This window comes from Hylaeus volcanicus, unplaced genomic scaffold, assembly GCF_026283585.1.
Source record: "Hylaeus volcanicus isolate JK05 unplaced genomic scaffold, UHH_iyHylVolc1.0_haploid 12190, whole genome shotgun sequence".
In the NCBI taxonomy this organism is placed as follows: domain Eukaryota; kingdom Metazoa; phylum Arthropoda; class Insecta; order Hymenoptera; family Colletidae; genus Hylaeus; species Hylaeus volcanicus.
This window is the reverse complement of record NW_026533140.1, coordinates 68158-91943: the sequence shown is the minus strand read 5'-3', so window position 1 is coordinate 91943 and position 23786 is coordinate 68158. Positions and strand designations below refer to the sequence as shown.

Sequence of the window (23786 nt, the reverse complement as noted above, 5' to 3'; positions counted from 1 at the left end):
TTGACTACGGAGCAGCTGGAATGCATACCAAAGATTGTACACTTGAATCGTTATGCTCGCGACATACATTACGTGTGGCACAAGCTACCGAAACATATAAGACCTGATCCTGAAGTCCAGTCTTTTCGTAGGTGTCTCTTGCATTACAATCGTCCAGATCAACGTACGCACATAGACGGACCAACGTCTATGAAAACAGATTGTTAACTATGCGTAGAAGGACAGGAGCAGGACTTGTAAATACTCTAATAAACAAATTACCGTTTGAGCTACACGTACCAGGGTATCAATTTTGCGGACGGGGTACACGCCTGGACAAACGTTTAGCACGCGGCGATCGAGGTATAAATCCGTTGGATGCAGCTTGTAGAGAACACGATATTGCGTACTCTCGAAACAAAGATTTGACCAATTGTCACGAGGCAGATCGAATTTTAGCTGATCGAGCACGCCAGCGCATAACTGCGAAGGACGCATGTTCCAAAGGAGCGGGGGGGGGGGTGGCATCGGGTGACGACCCCCCTCCCCATGCCCAGCAGCCCTGCTCGCAGTCGGTGAGCCCAAATCTTGAGCTCGCCGGCTACGTGTGCAGGGCCGCCCTACGCGGCAGACTGCCAGGAGGAGGTGAGGGTTTTGCGGGGGGGGGGACCAGTCCCCCCTGCGGCAGGGGCGGCAGCTAGCCGCCGTCGCCTGGCCCGCCTCAACCTCCTCCTCTCTATGCGAGCGGGATCGGTGCGCTCCCGATCCCGCTCGTCATCTTCCTTCCGCGAGTCAGTAGTCTCGCAGAAGGAGGACACCGCGTTCCAGGACCTCTCGCTCTCGACCATGGCCGAAACGACGGCCTAGAGCGAGAGGTCCCCTCCAATAGCTAGGCGGAGTGCCCGCCTCTCTCGCGAGAAGGCCGGGCACTCCTCCAGCAAGTGCTGCGCGGAGTCCAGCTCCGGCTGCCACCTTTGGTGCCGGTAGGCTTCGATCGCCTCGTTCTGCCGATCGCCCCCGTTTCGGCGGAGATCTTGCACACGCCGATACACGTCGACGTGTGCCTCCGCCTGAAAATCAAAGGGGACGACCCTCGCCAGGACGGCTGCCGCCTCGTGGGAGATCGTGCGATACCCGCGCGCGATCCTAATGGCCATATGCCGCTGCACGCGGCGCAGCAGGTGCCGCCCACGACGGCAGGCCACCAGGTCGCGCGCCCATACGGGTGACCCGTATAGGGCCATGGATCGCACGACCCCCAGGTAGAGGCGGCGGACCCTCTCTTCCGGCCCCCCGAGATTGGGCAGGAGACGACCCAACAGGGTCGTCACCGCCTCAATTCGGGGGACCAGGCGGTCGAAATGCCCCTCCCAGCGCCACCGGCCGTCCAGGTCGAGGGCCAGATACTTCATCCGGCCCTCGACCCGGACAGCCGCATCACCCACGCGGATCCAGGTCTGGGGGAGCCGCCGCGTCAGAGGTAGCCCATGAAACATGACTACCTCCGTCTTTTGCGGCGAGATCCGAAGCCCCAGAGCCTGGATCCTAGCGACCACGATCGCGGCCGCTAGTTCCGCCAGCCTGTGGACCCTGGTCCCATCCCGACCCACCGCGATGATCAATGTGTCGTCTGCGTAGCAGACCACAAAGACACCGGGTGGGAGGAGCCCGCGCAACACCGAGTCGTACCCAAAGTTCCATAACAGAGGTCCTAAAACGGACCCCTGGGGCACGCCTCGGCTGACCCTCCGATGCATCGGCACCCCGCCTCTGCCAGGGTACTCGATCCACCTGTCCGACAGGTAGTCGGCTAACACGACCCGTAGATATGGAAGCACTCCGTGTTCTCGGAGCGCCTCCCGGATCGTGCCCCACAGCAGGGTGTTAAATGCGTTGGCGATGTCGAGACTAATCGCCAACGCCACCCCACCCCGGGAGACTGCCCTGCCCGCGAGGGCATGGACGTGGTCGATTGCGTCAAGCGTCGACCGGCCCTCGCGGAAACCGTATTGGCAGTCAGCCAACTGCATACTCCCGTCGAACAGGGCCCCCGACAGGCGGGAGCGAGCACACGCTCGAAGAGCTTGCCCGCCTCGTCGAGGAGGCAGATCGGCCGATACGCGGAGGGCGAATCCGCGGGCTTTCCCTTTTTCGGGATAAGGACCATCCGCGCCTGCTTCCAGGCCAGCGGAACCCGCCCCGACTCTAGGCAGCCGTCGAACAGCCGCCTGAGCCGGGGACCCAGGACGCGCAGCGCCAAAGCGAGCGCCCGCCCAGGGATGCCGTCGGGCCCTGGTGCCGTATTCTTGGCCACCATTCGCCCGACGGCCATCCCGAGCACCCCCTCGGTGACCCCCAGGCCGGCGGACCAATTACTGGCCTCCGCTGGCAGGAGCAGCCGCGGACCCTCCTCCGGATCTACCGGTAAGAGGGTATCCACGACACGCTCCAGAACGGGGGGGTCGAGGGACTCCGTGACAGGGGGGGTGGCCGGGCGCATGCGGCCCAGCACAATGCGGTAGGGCCGCCCCCATGGATCCTTGTCCAGAGTCCCGAGGAGCTCTCCCCAGGCGCTCGCCTTGGCCCTACTGATGGCGCGCTGGAGGTCCACCGTGGCCTCTCGGTAGACCTCATACAGCGCCGCCTCCCTCGCCGGGTCGCGGTTCCGTCTCCGGCGGGTCCTCGTGAAGCGACGTCGCGCCGCGCTGCATGTAGCACGCAACGCGGCAATCTCGTCGCTCCACCAGTATGCGGCCCGCCTCGGTAGCTTCTTGGCTCGGGGCATAGCGGCGTCGCACGCCGCCGTCAATGACTCCCGAAACCAGTCAGCTTCCCCATCGTCGTCCGCGACCGGTTCAGCCGGGGCATCCGGCCAGGACACGGCGAGGGCGGCCGCCATCAGGGCGTCCTTCTCCAAGCGCTTCAGCGCCCATCTGCCCGGCGGTCGGCCCGGCGCGGGTCCGCGAGCGGGACGGTAATGAGGGGCAGCGGAGACATCCATAAGGATGTAGAGGTGGTCACTAAGGGACTCCACCTCCTCCGCTACCCCCCATCCAGACACGAGACGCAAGGCGGCAGGCGTCGCCCACGACAAGTCGACGATTGACTCGCCCTGCCACCGCACGCACGAGCTCACGGACCCCCGGTTAAGCAGCCGGAGGTCCGCGCTCGCCGCCCACTCCAGCACCGCCCGACCCCTCGCGTCCGTTGCCGGGACACCCCACGCCGTGGACGTGGCGTTGAAGTCGCCCAGCACGAGCGTTCGGGCTACTGGAGAGCGGGACAATGCGTCCCGGATCCCGTCCAGCATCCACTCGAACGCCGCGAGGGTGGCACTCGGAGGGGCGTAGAACCCGATCAGGGCCAGGCCGCCGCACTCCGCCCCGACGAACCCGTCGCCGCGGGCGAACACGCGGAGGGCCGCGATGTCGCTGCCAACTATCACCACGGAGCCCAACGCGTCGGCCACCCAGTTCGGGCGATCGGCGACGCGGTATGGCTCCGCGGCGACCGCCAACCCCACACCTAACTCGGCCAAGCAGTGGATAAATAAGTCCTGCGCCCTGGCCGAGTGGTTGAGGTTGGCTTGGAGGATCCGGGCCGGGGGCATGAACTTTAGGCCATGTCCATGGCCTCCCCCAGGCCGGATCCTCCCTCCATCGCAGAGGGCGATCTCGCCCGCAGTGCCTCAGACGGCGCCAGCGCTGGCGCATGTGCCGCCGGTCGATTGACCGGTGTAGACTCGCCCGAACTCGGGGTCGTCACGCGAGCCCTCCTCCCCTGCTTTGGCCGTGGAGGGGCACATTTTTTGGCCCCGAGCCGGTGGTCGGCTGGCCTGCCCAGGTCAGCACAGACCGGGCATCGCATGGGCGTCGTGCACTTACGTGCCCGGTGGCCCGTACCGGCGCACCTGTAGCACCGGTCCCCGCGGTCCGCCTCGAGGGGGCATTTCTGCCGCACGTGCCCGAGCTCCAGGCACCTGAAGCATCGGAGGGCTCGCGCGGGCAAGGCCTCCACTCGGGCGGACGACCAGCCGACGAGCAGGCGACCAGCCGCCAGGAGGGCCCTCATGGCATCCGCCGGGCAGCGGAGCCAGACCGAGCCCAGCCCGGACCCGGAACGCCGGATGATGCCGGTTTGGACCCTGTCCACCGGGCACCCGGTTACCGAGGCAACTGCCGCCGCCACGTCGTCGGCCGTGACGGATTCGTCCAGGCCACTAACCCGCGCCTCGGCGGATTTAATCGGCCTGGGCACCCTCACGTCCGTGCCGGCGAACAGCTCCGCCAGGCGACCGGCCAGGCGGTCCGCCCCGGCAGCGCTGTCCGGGCCCGGGATCTCCAAAATGGAGGACCCGGTCTGCCCCTTGCGGTACCGGATGCCGGTTACCCCGACATCCCGTAAACGCACGACAGCGACCGCCTTTGCCATGACCTCTGAGTAGTTCATGGCGCTGCCCGGGGCGACGGTGAGGGATACCGCCGCCGTCTTCGGCGCACGCGCCGGACGAACCCGCGGCCCGGCCGGAGCTCCAGCCGGGGGGCCAGGTTGGGAGGGACCCGCAGGATGGCGCGGCGCGGTCCGCGGCACCCGCTGCGGAGCCCCGCTCGCGGCGGCCACCAGCGAGACCGCCCCCAGGCGCGCCGCGAGGCGCACCTCCATCTTGCCGCAGAGGCGACGGATGAGGCCCTCGGCGTACACGCTCGGCGCGAGGGTCGCGCGGCCCATCGCAAGCTTCCGCGACGGACCGGCGGGCGCAGGCCTCGAGGCAGCAAGCCGGCTCGACCTCGCCGTCGAGGACGCACTCGGCCGCGAAGGGGGCACCGGCACCGATACCGCCGGATCGACGGGCGGCGGCACCGACGGCACCGCGGCAGGCGCGACCGGGCCCCGCGCAAGCCGAGCTTCCAGCTCGGTCACGCGGTCCCTGAGCTCGGCGACCGTCCGCTCCAGCTCCACGTCCCGGGCCGAGGTCTTGACACGCTTCGCCTGTTCGACTGCAGCGTGTCTGATGGTGGCCGCTGCAATCCACAGCTGGCGCACCATCGGCCCCTGAAGGTTGTTGGAGCATTTCGCAACCCTCAGGACCGCCTCCGAGCTCTCGAAAATCCGTGAGCCCAGTTCTGCGGTCGGCGCGTGGCGCATCTCCGCCGCCAGCTCCTCTTCGCCCTTGAGGGGCTTGCAGGACCTGGAGATCCGGACGGAGGACACTAAATGGTCCGCGACGTCCATCGCCAGGCGCTGCTCCCTCTCGCTAGGCTTTCGCTTAGCGTCGGCGAGGCCGACACAATCCCCAGCAGTAGGGGGTCGTCCTCGCTTCCTTCTTAGCGGCGACTGCAGGGAGCGCGCCGACCACACCGAGCTGTCTGACCCGTCGGAGTCAGCGCCGGTGCCGGACGCGTCTGCAGCCGCCAGGAGGCGGCCGGAGCGGAGCTCCCGCCCCTCCACCCTCTCCAAGCGGACGACGGGCTGCGCGAGAAGCACGTCCTCGCGCACCCTGACGCCGGAAGACGCCGCAGCGGAGGACGTCCCCGCTACAGACGTCTCTTCACCAGGCGCATTGTTGAACCCGGAGGCCTGGTGGCCCACCCCGGGGTTCTCCCAGTCGTAAGATAACGACGCGGGGGAGCCTGGTCGACTACTCCTCACCGCGCCGGTACTGAGGGATCCGACGCCCTCTGTCCCGTAAACGCTTAATCCTCGGTTGTCCATGGTCATTTTCAAAGCACCCCATTGCGGGTGGGCGCCGTACCTATGCCTCCAAACTTGCCATGTCGTCAACAGAGGATCCGCCAGATGCCAGCTCACCGCGTTCGCCCTCCGCATCCAGCAAGTCGCTTCTCGCAGGCGAGCGCCGACTCCTGAAGCGGAGACCCAGGAGCACCACGAGGAGGTGCGGTGAGTGGACTTGACCGGACGCAGCCCGCCGACTTCGCCGAAATTACCCGCCCAGGAGGACGCCGAAGTCCCCACCCTGGTGTAAGGGAATATCAGCTAGGTCGTGGTTTTTGACCCGACCTGGAGGTTTGTGGGAGAGGCATGGTGACCTCAACCAACTGCCCCAGTGCCAGGAAAGCGTGCGTCCAGCCTCATGCTCCCTGTGTGGTTATTGCCGTAGCCTACCTCGATCCGAACCCACATATCGAACCTTGGGGGACCCCTATTTTCCAGGGTATCACATTTTGTATTCCTTGCATTGTTTTGATTTTAACTATGCGATCTTCTAACCATACCTTGATCCAGTTTAATATTCTTCCTGGGCATCCTTTTCTCCTCAATATTCCTAGAAGAATTTCAAAGTTTACGTTGTCGTAAGCACCCTTGATATCGATCAACGCTGCAGCTGACTTTAAATTGTCTCTCGCATTCTGTTTTATCCGCGACACCACCTGGTTCAAGTTGTCGATAGTTGAGTGTTTTTTTCTAAACCCTGCCTGGGTTTCTCCTATTACGTTGTTTTTTATGCCCATAGAGTTATTCTGCTGTTAATTAGTTTTTCCATTATTTTCCCTGGACATGATGTTAGGGTAATGAGTCTGATCGCCGCCTTACCTGGCTTGTCGATGAAACAGAGTCTGCCCATTCTCCACCCGTCCAGAATTTCTGCTTTTCTACAACTATCTTTTACGATTTCGCAATACGCCTTTTTCATAAATGATGGTAGTTCACCCATTATCCTGTAGTCAATTTTGTCATCCCCAGAGGCTGACGTTTTATTTCTCGAGTTGTGTATTGTCATGATGATCTCGTAATTCTCTAGATCTTTCTCCCATATGTTCGAGTGATTTATAAACTCAGAATTGCTTGTTGTCTCGTTTTCTCCTAGGGTACCTGTAACAGTGGGAGCATGAGGCTGGATGCATGCTTTCCTGGCACTGGGGCAGTTGGTCAAGGTCACCATGCCTCTTCCACAAACCTCCAGGTCGGGTCAAAAACCACAACCTAGCTGATGTTCCCTTATACCAGGGAGGCGCTTCGGCGTCTTTCTGGGCGGGGAACTTCGGCGAAGTTGGCGGGCTGTGTCCGGTCAAGACCACTCACCGCACCTCCTCGTGGGGCTCCTGGGTCTCCGCTTCAGCAATCGGCGCTTGCTTGCGAGAACCGACTTGCTGGATGCGGAGGGAGTTCTGGGTACGGCGCCCACCCGCAATGGGGCGCCTTGACTCATGAATAATGGACAATAATGGTTTGAATGTTTACGGTGCAGAGGGCGTCGGATCCCTCAGTACCGGCGCGGTGAGGAGTAGTCGACCAGGCTCCCCCGCGTCGTTATCTTACGACTGGGAGAACCCCGGGGTGGACCACCAGTACCCCGGGTTCAGCAATGCGGGACCTCCTCCGCTGCGGCGTCTGCCGTCGTCCGGCTGGAAAGGGTAGAGGGGCGGGAGCTCCGCTCCGGCCGCCTCGTAGCGGTGGCGAGCGCATCCGACGGCGGCGCCGACTGTGATGAGTCGGCTAGCTCCGTCTGGTCGGGGCGCTCCCTCCAACCCGCGTCAAGGAGGAAGCGCAGTCGCCCCCCTACCACAGGGGACCAGGTCGGCCTCGCGGAGACGAAACGTCTGACGCTTCGCGAGAGGGAGCCGGACCTGGCGATGGACGTCGCGGAAACCTTCATGTCCTCCGTCCCCATCTCCAGGTCCTACAAGCCCCTCAAGAGCGAGGAGGAATTGGCCGCGGAGATGCGCCATGCCCCGACCGCCGAGTTGGGCTCTCGAATCTTTGAGAGCTCGGAGGCGGTCCTGAGGGTTGCTAGGTGCTCTAACAATCTTCAGGGACCGAGGGTGCGCCAGCTACGGATGGCAGCGGCCACCATAAGGCACGCTGCCATCGAGGAGTGTAAGCGTGCCAAAACCTCGGTCCGGGAGGCGGAGCTCGAGCGGACGGTCGCGGAGCTGAGGACTCGTGTGACCGAGCTCGAGGCTCGGCTGGCGCGGGGGCCGGACGCGGTTGCCCGTGTGCCGGCGTTGCCGCCGCCCGTCGCTCCACCGTTGTCGCGGCCGGCTCCCCCTTCGAGGCCGGGAGCGTCCTCCGCGGCTGCGTCGGGTCGGCCTGTGGCCTCAGGTCTTGCGCCCGCTCGTCCGTCACGGGGTCCTGCGACCGGTGCCATGGCCGTAGAGGGCCTACGTCGCCTTTGCGGCGAGATGGAGGTGCGCCTCTCGGCGCGCCTAGGGGCGGTCTTGACAGTGGCCTCCGCGGGGGGTGCTCCACCCCGGGTGCCGCGGGACGTGCCGGCTCCGCCTGCGCGGAACCCTAGCCCCTCCGGTGCGGGGACTCGCTCTGGGGCAGGCAGCGGGGAGATCACGAAAAAGAAGAGGGGCGGCAAGAAGAGGAGCGGGAAGGGGAAAGCGGGTGGCGCCGCTGCCCCTCCCGCTCCAGCCTTGCCGGGCCGAGACCGGCCCAAAGCAGCGCCTGCTCCGGCTGCATCCCGAGCGAGGCCTCCGCTCGCGCCTGTTGCGCCCTCCCTGCCGCGTCCAACGCCCGAGACGTGGTCTAGGGTGCTCGGGCGCGGAGGCGGCGCGCTCGCGCTCTCGTGGGGCCCGGCCAGCCGGCGCTCCGGCTCCGGCCGCGCCGCGGGCGTCGAAGAGAGCGGCGGTGGCCCTTACCATCGCCCCGGGCAGCGCCATGACCTACTCAGAGGTCATGGCAAAGGCGGTCGCTGGCGTGCGGTTACGGGATGTCGGGGTAACTGGCATCCGGTACCGCAAGGGGCAGACCGGGTCCTCCATTTTGGAGATCCCGCGTCCGGACAGCGCTGCTGGGGCGGACCGCCTGGCCGGTCGCCTGGCGGAGCTCTTCGACGTCACCGACGTGAAGGTGTCCTGGCCCGTTAAGTCCGCCGAGGCGCGGATTAGCGGCCTGGACGAATCCGTCACAGCCGACGGCGTGACGGCGGCGGGTGCCGCCGTGACCGGGTGCCGGGTAGATGAGGTCCACGCCGGCATCATCCGGCGTTCCGGATCCGGGCTGGGCTCGGTCTGGCTCCGCTGCCCGGCGGATGCCATGAGGGCCCTCCTGGCGGCTGGTCGCCTGCTCGTCGGCTGGTCGTCCGCCCGAGTGGAGGCCTTGCCCGCGCGAGCCCTCCGATGCTTCAGGTGCCTGGAGATCGGGCACGTGCGGCAGAAATGCCCCCTCGAGGCGGACCGCGGGGACCGGTGCTACAGGTGCGCCGGTACGGGCCACCGGACACGTAAGTGCACGACGCCCATGCGATGCCCGGTCTGTGCTGACCTGGGCAGGCCAGCCGACCACCGGCTGGGGTCGAAGGGCTGCGCTCCTCCTCCGCCAAAGCGGGGAAGGAGGGCGCGTGCGGCGCCCCCGGTGTCGGGTGAATCAACGCCGGTAAGTATACCGACGGAGGATTGGCAGGCGCTGGCGCCTGCTGAAGTGCCGCGGGCTGGGTCGCCCGCCGCGATGAATGGGGGATCCGCCCCTGAGGAGGCCATGGACACGGCCTAGTGTTCGTGACTCCGGTCCGGATCCTCCAAACCAACCTCAACCACTCGGCCAGGGCGCAGAACTTATTTGTCCACAGCCTGGCCGAGTTGGGTGTGGGGTTGGCGATCGCCGCGGAGCCGTACCGAGTTGAAGCTCGCCCGAATTGGGTGGGCGACACTCTGGGCTCCGTGGCGATAGTGGGCGACAGCACCGCGGCCCTCCGCGTGATTGCCCGCGGCGACGGGTTCGTCGGGGTAGAGAGCGGCGGCCTGGCCCTGATCGGGGTCTACGCTCCTCCTAATGCCCCCCTCGCTGCGTCGAGCGTCTGCTGGACGAGGTCCGGGACGCGTTGTCCCGCTCGCCAGTGGCCCGAACGCTCGTGCTGGGTGACTTGAACGCCAAGTCCACGGCGTGGAGTTGCCCAGCGACGGACGCGAGGGGTCGCGCCGTATTGGAGTGGGCGACGAGTGCGGACCTCCGGCTGCTTAATCGGCGGTCCGTAAGCACGTGCGTGCGGTGCCAGGGCGAGTCGATCGTCGACTTGTCGTGGGCGACGCCTGCCGCCGCGCGTCTCGTGTCGGGGTTGAGGGTAGCGGAGGAGGTGGAATCACTTAGTGACCACCTCCACATCCTTATGGATGTTTCCGCTCCCCCTGAGGGCCACCCCGCTTGCGGCCCCGAGCCAGGCCAACGGTAGCGCCTGGGTAGGGACGCCTTGATGGCGGCCGCCCTCGCGGCGTCCTGGCCGGACGCCCTGGCTGGACCGGTCGCGGATGTCGACCGGGAGGCGGATTGGCTTCGGAAGGCACTGACGGCGGCGTGTGACGCCGCCATGCCCCGAGCCAGGAAGCTCCCAAGGTGGGCCGCATATACTGGTGGAGCGACGAGATTGCCGCGCTGCGTGCTACATGTAGCGCGGCGCGACGTGGCTTCACCAGGACCCGCCGTCGGCGCAACCGCGACCCGGCGTGGGAGGCAGAGCTGTACGAGGTCTACCGACAGGCCACGGTAGACCTCCAGCGCGCCATCAGGAGGGCCAAGGTGAGCGCCTGTGGTGAGCTCCTCGGGACTCTGGAGAAAGATCCATGGTGGCGGCCTTATCGCATCGTGCTGGGTCGCATGCGACCGGCCGCCCCCCCTGTCACGGAGTCCCTCGACCCCCCCGTTCTGGAGCGTGTCGTGGATACCCTCTTTCCGGTAGACCCGGAGGAGGACCCACGGCCGCTCCTGCCGGCGGACGCGACCAACTGGTCCGCCGGCCTGGGGGTCACCGAGGGGGTGCTCGGGATGGCCGTCGGGCGAATGGTGGCCAGGAATACGGCACCAGGGCCCGACGGCATCCCTGGGCGGGCGCTCGCTTTGGCGCTGCGCGTCCTGGGTCCCCGGCTCAGGCGGCTGTTCGACGGCTGCCTAGAGTCGGGGCGGGTTCCGCTGGGCTGGAAGCAGGCGCGGATGGTCCTTATCCCGAAAAAGGGAAAGCCCGCGGATTCGCCCTCCGCGTATCGGCCGATCTGCCTCCTCGACAAGGCGGGCAAGCTTTTCGAGCATGTGCTGGCTGCCCGCCTGTCGAGGGGCCTGTCCGACGGTAGTCTGGTGTTGGCCGGCTGCCAATACGATTTCCACGAGGGCAGGTCGACGCTCGATGCGATCGACCATGTGCGTGCCCTCGCGGACTGGGCGATCCCCCGGGGTGGGGTGGTGTTGGCGATTAGTCTCGACATCTCCAACGCATTCAACACCCTGCCCTGAGGCACGATCCATGAGGCGCTCTGAGAACACGGAGTGCCTCCGTATCTACGGGTCGTGTTGGCCGACTACCTGTCGGACAGGTGGATCGAGTACCCCGAGAGAGGCGGGGTGCCGATGCGTCGGAGGGTCAGCTGAGGAGTGCCCCAGGGGTCCGTTTTAGGACCCCTATTGTGGAGCCTTGGGTACGACTCAGTGTTGCGCGGACTCCTCCTACCCGGTGTCTTTGTGGTCTGTTATGCAGACGACATACTGATCACCGCGGTGGGTCGGGACGGGACCAGAGTTCTCAGGCTGGCGGAACTCGGGGTCGCGATTGTGGTCGCGAGGATCCGGGCTTTGGGGCTCCAGATCTCGCCGCAAAAGACGGAGGTAATGCTCCTCTTAAACGACGCTCCTCTTACTCTCCTCAGGCGGAGAGACTGCCTCTGTCGCGGCGGGTCCCCCAGACCTGGATCCGAGTGGGCGATGCGGCTGTCCGATTCGAGGGCCGGACGAAGTATCTGGGCCTCGACTTGGACAGCCGCTGGCGATGGGAGGGGCACTTCGACCGCTTGGTCCCCCGAATTCAGGCGGTGACGACCCTGCTGGGTCGTCTCTTGCCGAACCTCGGGGGGCCGGAGGAGATGGTCCGCCGCCTCTACTTAGGGGTCGTGCGGTCCATGGCCCTGTACGGGTCACCTGTATGGGCGCGCGACCTGGTGGCCTGCCGTCGTGGGCGGCACCAGCTGCGACGGGTGCAGCATCACATGGCCATCAGGATCGCGCGAGGGTACCACACGATCTCCCACGAGGCGGCGGCCGTCCTGGCGAGGGTCGTCCCCTTCGATTTCCAGGCGGAGGCGCAGTCCGATGTGTACCGTCGGCTGGAAGACCTCCGCCGGAACGGGGACGATTCGCCAGGCGAAGCGGTCGAAGTGCTCCGACGCCGGAGCGAGCGGGCGGCTCGCGAGAATTGGCGGCGCCAGCTTCTGGAGAGCGGCGCCGCCCAGCAGCGTGCGGTGGGGGAGTACGACTGCCAGTATGGTTTCCGCGGGGCCAGGTCGTCGCTTGTTGCGATCGACCACGTGCGCGCTCTCGCGGGCCGGGCGGTCTCCCGGGCTAGTGTGGCGTTGGCTATCAGCCTTGACATCGCCAATGCCTTTAACACTCTGCGCTGGGCACGATCCGGGAGGCGCTCCAAGATCATGGAGTGCCTACCTACTTACGGGTCGTGTTGCAGGACTACCTGTCGGACAGGTGGATCGAGTTCCCCGACCATGACGGACGGCCGGTGTGTCGGTGTGTCAACCCGGGTGTGCCCCAGGGGTCTGGTTTAGGACCCCTGCTATGGAACCTGGGGTACGATTCGGTACTGCGCGGGCTGCTCCCGTCGGGTGTCAGCGTCCTCTGCTATGCAGACGACACGCTGATCATTGTGACGGGACGCCCCGGGACGGGGCTCATCCGCTTGGCGGAGATGGCGGTGGCGATCGTCGTCGCCAGGATCCGGGCACTGGAACTGGAGATCTCGCTGTAGAAAACGGAGGCGGTCCTGTTTCACGGACTGCCTCTGTCGCGGCGGACACCCCAGGCCTGGATGCGAGTTGGTAACGCCCACGTCCAGGTGGGTGAGACGATGAGGTACCTTGGCCTTGAGCTGGATAGCCGCTGGCGTTTCGAGGCGGATTTGGATCGCCTGGTCCCCTGAGTTCAGGGCGTGGCGACACCACTGGGTCGTCTAATGCCCAACCTCGGGGGTCCGGAGGAGAGGGTGCACCGCCTTTACGTGGGAGTGGTGCGTTCAATGGCCCTGTACGGATCGCCCGTATGGGCCGGCGACCTGATGACCCGTCGGCGCAGCCGGATGCTGCTGCGCCGCGTGCAAAGGCACATGGCCATCAAGGTCGCGAGGGGATACCGCACGATATCCCACCAGGCGGCTGCCGTCCTGGCGGGGGTGGTGCCGTTTGATCTCCAGGCGGAGCCGGATGCCGATATATATCGACGTCTGCAAACCCTTCGCCGGAGTGGTGCCGCCCCGCCGGATGGTGCGGTTGAGGAGTGGAGGCGTCGAGCCCGACGGATCGCCCGTGAGAAGTGGCGGCGCGAACTCTACAAGAGTGGCGCCGCCCGCAACCGAGGCGTCGGGGCGGTCGTGCCAAGTCTGGACGTTTGGATGGACCCCCGGCATGGCCGGCTGTCGTACCAGCTCACGCAGGTGCTCACCGGACATGGCTGTTTCGGTGAATACTTGGAAAAGGTGGGTGCGGAGGCGACAGACGTGTGCCACCAGTGCGGAGCCGAGGTAGACTCGGCCCAGCATGTGTTTGAGGAGTGCCCGGCCTCCTGGGCGGAGAGGCGGGCACTTTAGCAGGTTGTTGGGTGGGACCTCTCGCTCCCAGCCGTCGTTTCGTCGATGGTCGGGGACGAGGTGTCCTGGAGGGCGGTGTCCTCCTTCTGCGAGGTTGTCATGATGCAGAAGGAGGGCGACGAGCGGGATCGGGAGAGAACCGATCCGGCTCGCGCGGAGCGCAGGAGACAGAGGCGTGCGGCGGGACGGCGGCTGCTTGCTGCGCCCGCTGCTGCCAGTGGGGCTGGCCCCCGCTGAGTTCCTCTCCTCCTCCGGCCGGAGACCGCAGCACCTGGTCCGGCCGATGGAAGCGTTCCCGCGGAACATGAGCGGCGAGCCCAGCACTGGGGTCGCCCTCTATTGCCCGTGGGATCGATGGGCAGGGGGAACCGCTGTTCAGTAACGCCAGCGGTCCACAGTAAAACCCAGGCCTAGCAGTAGCGCCGTGGGGGTGTGACCTCCCCCCCCCCCCCCCCCGTGGCGCGTTTCCCTGTGTGGCGGGGAACAAGAATACGCTCACAGTAAACCCTGCTTATCGTAAGAGGCGACTAAAAGAGACAGGCGAGACCGTGGCCGGTGGCACCCGCGGTCAGGTGGGGAGGGATTCCACTCCCCACCGGAGGTGGCACTCCTCCTTTGCTGGGGGAGGGGGCGCGAGGGGGGGGGCACCGGTAGCGTTCGAAAGAGATCCCGGTGTCCCTCCCCAAAGCGCAGAGGCGTGGAGTTTTAGTGGGTATTCCCCACCTTCTGAGAGGCGAGTCCCACACTACCCCCTCCATTCGAGGGGGCGTGCGTAAACGCATTTCTCCACGGATAAAAAAAAAAGGGGTACCTGTAACAGTTAGATTTTTGTTCTTAAGTTTAATGATCTCTGTCTCTTCTAATTCCGTTCTTGTACGGGCGTTCAACCAGACTTTTCCTTTGTAAAGAAGTTTTTGATACCTTTTACTCTGTTCCAGATTTTTCCTATGTCCCTCTCTCTGGCTATCTCTTCCGTGAGAGAGGTCCATGCTTTCTCTGTTTCTCCTTTGTTTCATTCCTGACCATTTTTTCCTGTTGTGTTCCATGATTATAAAGTCCTCCGTGTTTCCTGTCTTCCATACTTTCTTCGTGCCTTCATTCCATTTTTCCCAAGTTGCGCTGCACTCTTCGTCCCACCAGTACTTTTTATTCTTGTTGTGATTGGGTTTGTTATTCCTGTGAGAATTTCCAAAACTATTCCTTTCGATGTTTCTATTTTTGTTTCTTGTGCGTTCCCTGTTTCTTGCTGCGATTTTATTAAATGTTTCAGTTATTGTCTCTTTCCACAGTGTGTATCTCGCATTTATTTCACGAGTGGCATAGAATTCCTCGATAAACTTACTTTTCTCTGACTCCATGAGTTCTCTGAATATCTTCCAATCGACTTTCTTTTTTAGGCTGTAAAGTCTATTGTTGATTCTTGTATTGGTGCTAGGAACATTAAGACCGAAATCGTAGTCTGAATAGATCTGTAGGTTTAGAACTTGATGATCCGAACCTAGTCATATGTTTGTCTCTGAGTATTTTATGCAACTGGCCAGGTGTAGTCGCGAAATAATTAAATCTATATTAGATTCTGTCATACCTGTCCCGTGTCTGGTTATCGTATCTGTATTTAGTACCGTCAAGTCCCAATTGTCCAACTCTTTTAGGGGTCCGTCCCCTAGGGTGGTCGATGGAGCTAGACCTCCCCAGAACAAGAGGACCCTAGAGCAAAACTCCTTACAATTGCTGGAGACAAGAGTTTTACGAGGTTTCTGAGTACTTGCCTCGATGAACTGTAACAATGGAGAGGGCTTGTCTTTCCATTTTCCTTCCCGGTCGATCTGTGTGGGTTCGTTAGAATAAGAACCCCTGTTGCAACGCGTCCGCGACGAGATTCGAAGCTCCGGTTTGTCTTGAACCAAAGGAGGTCGTAAATTTCCTACACGATTACGTCGACGCCGCGAAATACGTTCGACCCTACGACCGTTTAAGGAGATAGGGTTAATAACTGTGATGAGGGATTATTTTAATGTTTGGATAGGCAATATACTTATTAGGCTTAAAATTATTTACAAGTGTAAGTGTTTGATTAAAGCGCGATATTTCCTCTTCAGAGGCGAAAACTGTTCTCCCCTTTTTCGGAAGGAAAAACGGGACTGTGATTTTTTCATAAGTTGAGAAAAATAGGGGGGACCAGTGTGGTCACTTGATTGGTCATTTCTTGTCCAATCAGCCAAGAGTCCCATCGACATCTACCACTCCGTGCGCCCGAAACGCAGTCCGTGCGGAGTAGGTAGTGTCAATGGGTGGCGGAATTTGAGGCGAAAACGATTTCACCATATGGTGGAATTTCCGCCGAGTTTGGGACCAGAGACGTGACCTGGTCAATGGCCACTGAGTTCTGTTCTCGGGGCCCTCAAACGTTTGGGTTTACGACATGTCTGTCACAGATCCGCCAGCAGTTTGCACTTGGAGACTGTCCTTGTACAAACTGCCGGACACCTATAGATCGTGAAGTCAATCTTACATGTCATTTTTGAAATTTGGTCTTTATGTAAAACTGGTGACCACCCATGGACTTTCGAAGTCCATGGAATAACAAGAAACAAAAGAAAGTTCGGGAAGCAGGAAACTGCGCTACGAAACATCCTCCCCCCGTTGAGAGGGTACCGATCAACTTATAATGTGTGTGTAAAGTGTAATGTTCTCTTATGACTAAGTGTTTACGCTAATGGTTATAATGCCATCTTGGATGATATAATGTAATATTGAACAATAAGAAAATAATGTATATAGATGTTAAAATGTAAAAATATAAAGAAAATACGTAAATGTAAATATAAAAGTGTTAAATCTAAATGTTTGAACCTATCGTGGCTCAGTTTCGTCCTTGGAATCTGGAGCGAGGCCCGCAAATTCGTGGTCATTTTCTTCGGGCTAGTACGGGAGGGGGACCAGTTTCTTCGAACTCCGATCAAGCATGTTCGTGGCCATTTTAATTGTTACGGCACGAACTATACCGTCGGAGCCGGGGTGAACTTCGATCACTCTCCCTAATGCCCATTGCATGGGTGGAATGTTATCCTCCCTTATGAGAACGAGGGAGTCTTTCTTTATTGGATGGCTGCCCTTGATCCATTTGCTGTGCCTGGTCAATTCATTCAAATTCTCCCGATGCCAGCGGTTCTAGAAGTGCTGTTTGACCTTCTGAACATGTTGCTAGCTCGACATGCGGTTGGAAGGAGTGTCCGTGAAATCTCATTCGCGTAGCCTCGTGAGAGAGTCAAAGCAAGGAGATCGTTCGGATCGGCAGATAATGGTGTTAGGGGACGGGAATTCAGAATTGCTTCTATTTTAATTATTAATGTATTAAAATTCTCAAAGGTGAATAATTCGGTACCTGCGAAGCGCTTGAAATGATGTTTAAAAGCTTTTACAGCCGCCTCCCAAAGACCACCAAAGTGTGGTGAATGTGGTGGAATGAAACTCCATTAGATGGACCGGTCCGCGAGATAGGTTTTCACCTTTTGATTGTGCTCGTCGGATCTTATTAGCTCGCGTATTTCTTTTAATTCATTGTTGGCTCCTACGAAATTCGTGCGATTGTCTGAGTGTAGACGTCTACAAAATCCTCGCCGAGCTATGAATCGTCGAAGCGCTGCAATAAAGGCTTTGGTAGTCAGGTCGCTGACGAGTTCTAAATGAACGGCCTTGACCGCAAGGCACACGAAGACCGCAACATAAACCTTGACACGCGCCCGATTCCGAAGTTTTCGCTCCTTTATGTAGAATGGGCCACAGTAGTCAACTCCAGTGTTGGTGAATGACCGAGACTCAGTAACCCTGGCTTCGGGCAGGTTACCCATTATGTAATTGACCGGTGGTGGTTGAGCTCGGAGACAGCGGGTGGAAGATTTTATGGCTTTCCATACCTGACTTCGGCCGTCTATGGGCCAATATCGGCGCCTGTCAGTGTACAATGTATTTTGGACACCGGTATGTAATTGAGCTCGGTGCACGGTTTCTATGATGAGTAGGGTGGCGCGTGCTTTCGGCAAAATGCTCGGGTGGCGTTGGGAAAACGGCATTAAAGAATGTTGCAATCTTCCACCGACTCGTAATATGCCGTCCTTATCTATAAATGGGTTAAGACGCTGTAGTTTTCCACCTACGTCTGTCTTATTTTTGGCAAGATATTTCAGTTCCTTTGCAAAGCGTAAACCTTGCAATTGTTTAATGAGGATGTCATGAGCCATTCTGATTTCCGACACCGTTAGACTACCCCTTTCAATCTTTATTGTTTTCCAGCGTAGACAACGTCCGATGATTCGTTGCATCAACCCCCAAGAAGAATGCTTGTCGAAGAAGCTCGTGTCAACCGATGTGGTTATCAAACACGTTGCATTTTTTATATCCGGAATGGTGTTGAATTCTTCAATCTCACAGGTCGGCCAATAAGATGTGTCCTTCGTGAGCCACTCTGGGCCGTGTTGCCAGATAGATGGTCGGAAGAATTCCTCAGGAGTTTGACCGCGTGAGATGAGATCTGCGGGATTATCATGTGTGGAAACATGTCGCCAATTCGCGACATTGGTTTTAGTCTGAATTTCAGATACTCTGTTTGCCACGAATGTCTTCAATTGGTGTGGCGACGTTTGTAGCCAATTGAGCACAATCGTGGAATGGGTCCATAAGGTGGTGTTGTGGATTTCCACATGTAATCCCTTTTTGGCTGTAGTAATTAGCGATGTGAGGAGGAGAACTCCACATTATTCGAGTCACGGTATGGATTGCGCTTTCACCGGTGCCACCCTGGATTTGGCAAGGAGTAGCTCTACGTTGGTATGACCGTTCGCATTTATCGAACGGGATAAGACCAGGTCCATAGGCTCTTCCACTGGCATCGCAAAAGCCATGCAATTCTATTACTGTTGGCGATTCTATCATGGTATTTCTACTAAAGATGATATTGTTTAAGAGTGGTAATTGTTTATAATACCAATACCATTCCGCGTGGATGCTCATGGGCAGGGATTCGTCCTAGTCTATTTCAATAGACCAGATTTTCTGCAGCAGAATTTTCGGGATTATGATGACGGGGCCAAGAAGACCTAACGGGTCGTAAATCTTGGCGATTTCCGAGGTGATGAATGTGTAGTTACGTGCGTAGTCGTGGAAAGTCTTTTGACCCCGTATGAAATTGCATCTGTTGAGGAATTCCATACGATTCCTAATGTTTTTAAGGTCGAAGACTGGCCAAGATGGAGCTTTCTATTAAAGGTAGATTCCGGTAAACCTTACAACAATGCTTTGTGATTGGCCGCCCATTGTCGAATATTCAGTCCAGCCGATCTTAATAAACGTGTTAGATCTTTCCTTAATGAAAGCGCTTCCTTAATAGTTGATGCTCTGATGAGCGCATCATCCACGTAAAAGTCGCGGTGTAAGATCTGTGCGGCGTGAGAGAAACGATGACCCTCGTCTTGACCGAGCTGGGTGAAACAGCGTATCACTAAACATGGGGCTGCTGATAATCCGAACGTTACTGTTTTTAATTGGTATGAACGAACTTCATTGGTGTTGTCACGCCACAGTATTATTTGATATTTTCTGTCTTCGTTACGGACGAGAAACTACCGATACATTTTTAACCGACTTCGAAAAGGAGGAGGTTACTCAATTCGACATGTATATTTTTTTTCTTTTTTTTTTATGTCTTTTATGAAACCTCTTGCATCTTGTCGAATATTACTTCCAGTTGGTCGCGTAAAAGAAACATTTTCTGATCCGTCATTTTTGACCCGTTTTTTTTTTAAACAGAAAAATTTTGTCTTGCTTCTTACTCCGAGACGGATGGACCAATCAGATTGAAACTTCTTGCATCTGGAAGAGCATTTTCCATTTGGTCCCATAACAAAACATTTGTCCTTATTTTGTTTTTTACCACTTTATATCACTTTTTATCGCAAAAGCGTACTATTTCACGTATGTTTGGCCTGAAATCGATGAAATCCCTTACATTTTGCTGCCGTACATGAAAAATTTGTGAATTTTTCATATTGTTTATAACTATTGTTATTGCAAAATTCCTATTTTTTTTCCTTGGTTCATTAATTAATTCCGATACCGATCCCAATTAATTCCATATTTGTAAAAACTTCCACCATTTCTGATAATCTCATTTGCAACTATACAGGGTGTCCCAAAAATGTTGAATGTCCTTGAATGGAGTGTTTCGGGGGGTGATTTGAAACAATTTTTTCATAGCGAAAATGTTGTTCGAGGCTTCGTTAAGGAGATATTGACAGAAACCCCCGGCGTTCCTCCGGCATACTCGCGCTTTGATTGGTCGTGAGTTTCTGTTTCTGGAATATCCCCTTAACGAAGCCTCGAACACCATTTTCGCTAAGGAAAAATTGTTTCAAATCACAACCCCACCCGCCCCGGAACCGCCCCTTTCAAGGACTTCAATCGTTTTTGGGTCATCCTGTATATTGTTCATAACTATTGTTATTGCGTGAAACCTATTGGTTATAGATTGCCACTAAAAAGAGTGAAATAAAATAAGTTTTTGGAAAAAAAAATTTAACCGACTTCGCAAAAGGTGCAATGAAAAGTATGAAATAATTTCTAGGTAATTTATATAAATACGCACCAGGTTTAGATAAAAGTATGGGAAAATGCAGTGAAAAGTATGAAATAATTTCTATTTGAACTCCATTATTATTCACCATCGTTTGATGAATTTGGTTAAATTATTAAATACATCATATTAAATGCAATGCAACTTTTTCGGAGGCGGCGCTTAATGTAAAATTTTTAACTTCGACTTGGGTAAGTTTTCAGTTAGGGGCGGCAATATTGAATAGTGTTAATGTATATGATCTGTAAAACGGATATAATGATAGCAATAATTACAGTTCGTATTTTTTGTTCCTTCGACAGATAGTTAAACCAAATTTGGTATTTTTGACTGTAGGTAGTTGTTCGGTATCTTTGTTCGAACAGAATTTTGCCAAGTTGACAGAATTAACGTAAGATATTTCCCGGTTCGCAGACGAAGCAAATACCGATGTATAAAGGAAACAAAGGTTTTTATGTGAAACTGGTGAATCACAAGAAAGTCAAGAAGTCTCGCAGTTCGAAACAGACGAAGCACGGAGCTTCGATAACGATTACGTGACGTATGTCAGCAGTGACGCTCTATGTATTCCCATCTTCGGAGAACAATTTGGACGCCAAAATTACCAGGCGTTTACGTCTCTCCGCACCACGTTGCTCTCCGTGGTGGCCAACATTGTCAGACAGACAGAAGAGGGAGAGACAGGCGAATCGTGTTGACGTATAACGATCTTTTTGGAATCCAGACAGTCCTCGATAATTGGCTAGAACCGTAATTTTCCATTATGCGCTGCCTCCGAAAAAGTTGCATTGCATTTAATATGATGTATTTAATAATTTAACCAAATTCATCAAACGATGGTGAATAATAATGGAATTCGAATAGAAATTATTTCATACTTTTCACTGCATTTTCGCATACTTTTATCTAGAGCTAGTGCGTATTCATATACATTAACTAGAAATTATTTCATACTTTTCACTGCATTTTCCCATACTTTTAAGCAATTATATCTAGAGCTAGTGCGTATTTATATAAATTGACTGTAAATTATTTCATACTTTTCACTGCACCTTTTTCGAAGTCGGTTAAATTTTTTTTCCAAAAAATTATTTTATTTCGATATCCCCAGTGATAACGTAGCGGTGGATACGAAAACGTAATAAAATGTACAGTAGATCTTCCTGTATTTTGGGCCCTGTATATAAAATGTCGTTCAGAGATATTCCGGTGTTTGTTGACGCGGAACCGTCGAAGACCACTCGGAGTTTCGTTGACTCGCTCGTGATTTTCGTAACGCCATGATGAGGCAGGTAATATTCCTTTTTGGAAGTCCTTTTTGGAAGAAAAGTAAAAACCAACATAGATCATAGAATTATTACCGTTATCGAACAGGAAGCGATACAAGTATACAACGAAAATCGCGATGATCTAAGAGTTTTGGCGAAAGAAAATTTATTGAAGGTACAGGAGGAAAATAAGCGACAATATGATAAAAACTGTAAACCAGCAAAACAATACGAAGAGGGCGATTTAGTATTTATCAAAAGAACGCAATTCGGACCTAAACTTAAGATTAAACAGAAATATTTAGGACCATACAAAGTAACTAGAGTTAAGCGAAATGATCGGTATGAGGTAGCACAAACGAGTGATGGTAAAGGACCTATGATGACTAGTACCGCCGTAGATTACATGAAGCCATTTGATTGTAATACAGAAATTAGCGACGTGACTTCGGAGACCGAAGATAATGCAGAAAAGGCCGAGTGAGGGAATGTTATGCGTAGATGCATGCGGCGTAGCGCAGGCGAGTAGTGCATGCGAGAGTGCGTGTGTGTGAGAGGACGACAAAGGGACGCGATGGGCAGTCGTTAATGGGAATCGAAACCTCACGCGGCGTGATGGGAAAAGAATTGACATTTATTCACCATATTCATTATTATTATTATTGTTAATAAATAGTTTTAGAGTACGAACCGTCTTTTTCGGCACCCTCCCAACCACATCCTACATTTATACATGGCAGGTATAAACAGGGAGGTTAATGGGACCAACACCAAGATCATACAATACGCCGACGACATCGCTCTTTTATCCAGAGGTAAAAAGATAACTGAAACCCAGACAAACCTGGAAGAAGGACTCCGCAAGGTGATAAGATATCTAGAAAAGGTACGTCTCAAAATATCGGAGGAAAAAACAAAAGTCTTATTCTTTGGTGAGCAGCCCGAAACACCTAGGATAGAAATTAATAACGATAACTGTTTGAATATCCGAATGCGTGGCAAGAGGCTCTCGTAAAGAGAGATCCGCTTCTGCCGTGTCGTCAATCGATCAATGAGTGATCGATCGATTTACTGACCACGCGCATTCCCACCAGCTCCCGTTTTTCGACAACCTGCGCTCGTTTCCGATTCCTTTCTTCCTGCTTCTTCTTCTCCGAATCGCCACGCGAGTACCACGTGCGAATTCTAAGAAGCGATTACCGTAACGCGAGTTTGTGCGTACCGAGATTATTCTCAACCAAATTGGTTAATCACCCAAGACTATATTTCACGTTTTAATTCACCGCATTAGCTGATTTGCAATTACCGCGAAAAGTTTCCCCAAGTCAGCCAATAAATACGCAATTTCACGGATTTGCCGATGCATCCACCAAGGCCTATGCCGCCGTAGTTTATCAACGCGATACAGTTTCGGATGGTAGAATTTCGGTGAACCTCATCACCGCGAAATCCAGAGTTGCACCATTGAAAACCGTCACAGTTCTAAGGCTTAAATTGTGCGCCGCTTTGCTACTTACAAAATTGATGAATTTTAAAAAAAATTCATTTCCAACCCAGGAGATCGATTGTTATTGCTGGACCGACTCAAGCATAACCTTGCAGTGGTTGTTACAGCCTCCGTTCCGCTGGAAAACTTTCGTTGCCAATCGAGTAGCGAAAGTACAGCAATTACTACCAGACATTGCATGGCGTTATGTGCCAACTCGTGACAACCCTGCAGATTGCGCTTCTCGCGGTCTCTATCCCTCCAACTTAGCAACCACACTTTGTGGTGACACGCTCCGTCATGGTTGTCTGCTTCTTCGGATTCTTGGCCAGCCTCGTTTCAAGGCGTCATTGACGATTCGTTAGAAGAAAGAAATCAAGAATTAATTTGCGCACTCGCAGTCCAGGAAACATGGCAACTAATGACGCGGTTTTCCTCGTTGCCAAAATTACAAAGAGTCATCGCATATTTATATCGTTTCCTCGATAAAACCAAACGAAAATTTTTACAAAGCACTCACCTCGATCCAACCGTTTCAAATCCCATGACGTTGCGACCTTGTGAAGTGGAGCGAGCGAAACTTCTTTGGCAGCGATACATGCAAGCTGAATCATTTCCCCATGAACTCCAACTTCTTAAGGCCTCCAAACCGATTCCCAAGACAAGCCCAATCAGTGCTTTGGTACCATTCCTGGACTCTGAAGGACTTATCCGAGCTCGAGGTCGTCTGGTGAACTCCCCAAAAGCTGAAAAGGCAAAAACTCCCATAATTTTGCGCTTTCACCCATTATCTAGACTAATAATAATGAATACTCACTTGCAAAGTTTGCACGCTGGACCATTATTAACTCTTGCCAAACTGAAAACCGAGTTCTGAATACTCAGAGCCAG

General features: G+C 56.2%; 1 protein-coding gene across 1 annotated transcript; it reads left to right on the top strand.

Moving 5' to 3' along the window:
* The first annotated feature begins 10132 nt into the window (after positions 1–10132).
* LOC128882803 (uncharacterized) lies at positions 10133–12479 on the top strand. Its single transcript, XM_054134570.1, has 4 exons — positions 10133–10272; positions 10329–11104; positions 11405–11532; positions 11574–12479. The coding sequence occupies exons 1-4, from the start codon at positions 10133–10135 to the stop codon at positions 12477–12479; spliced, it is 1950 nt and encodes a 649-aa protein (XP_053990545.1).
* The last annotated feature ends 11307 nt before the right edge of the window (positions 12480–23786 follow it).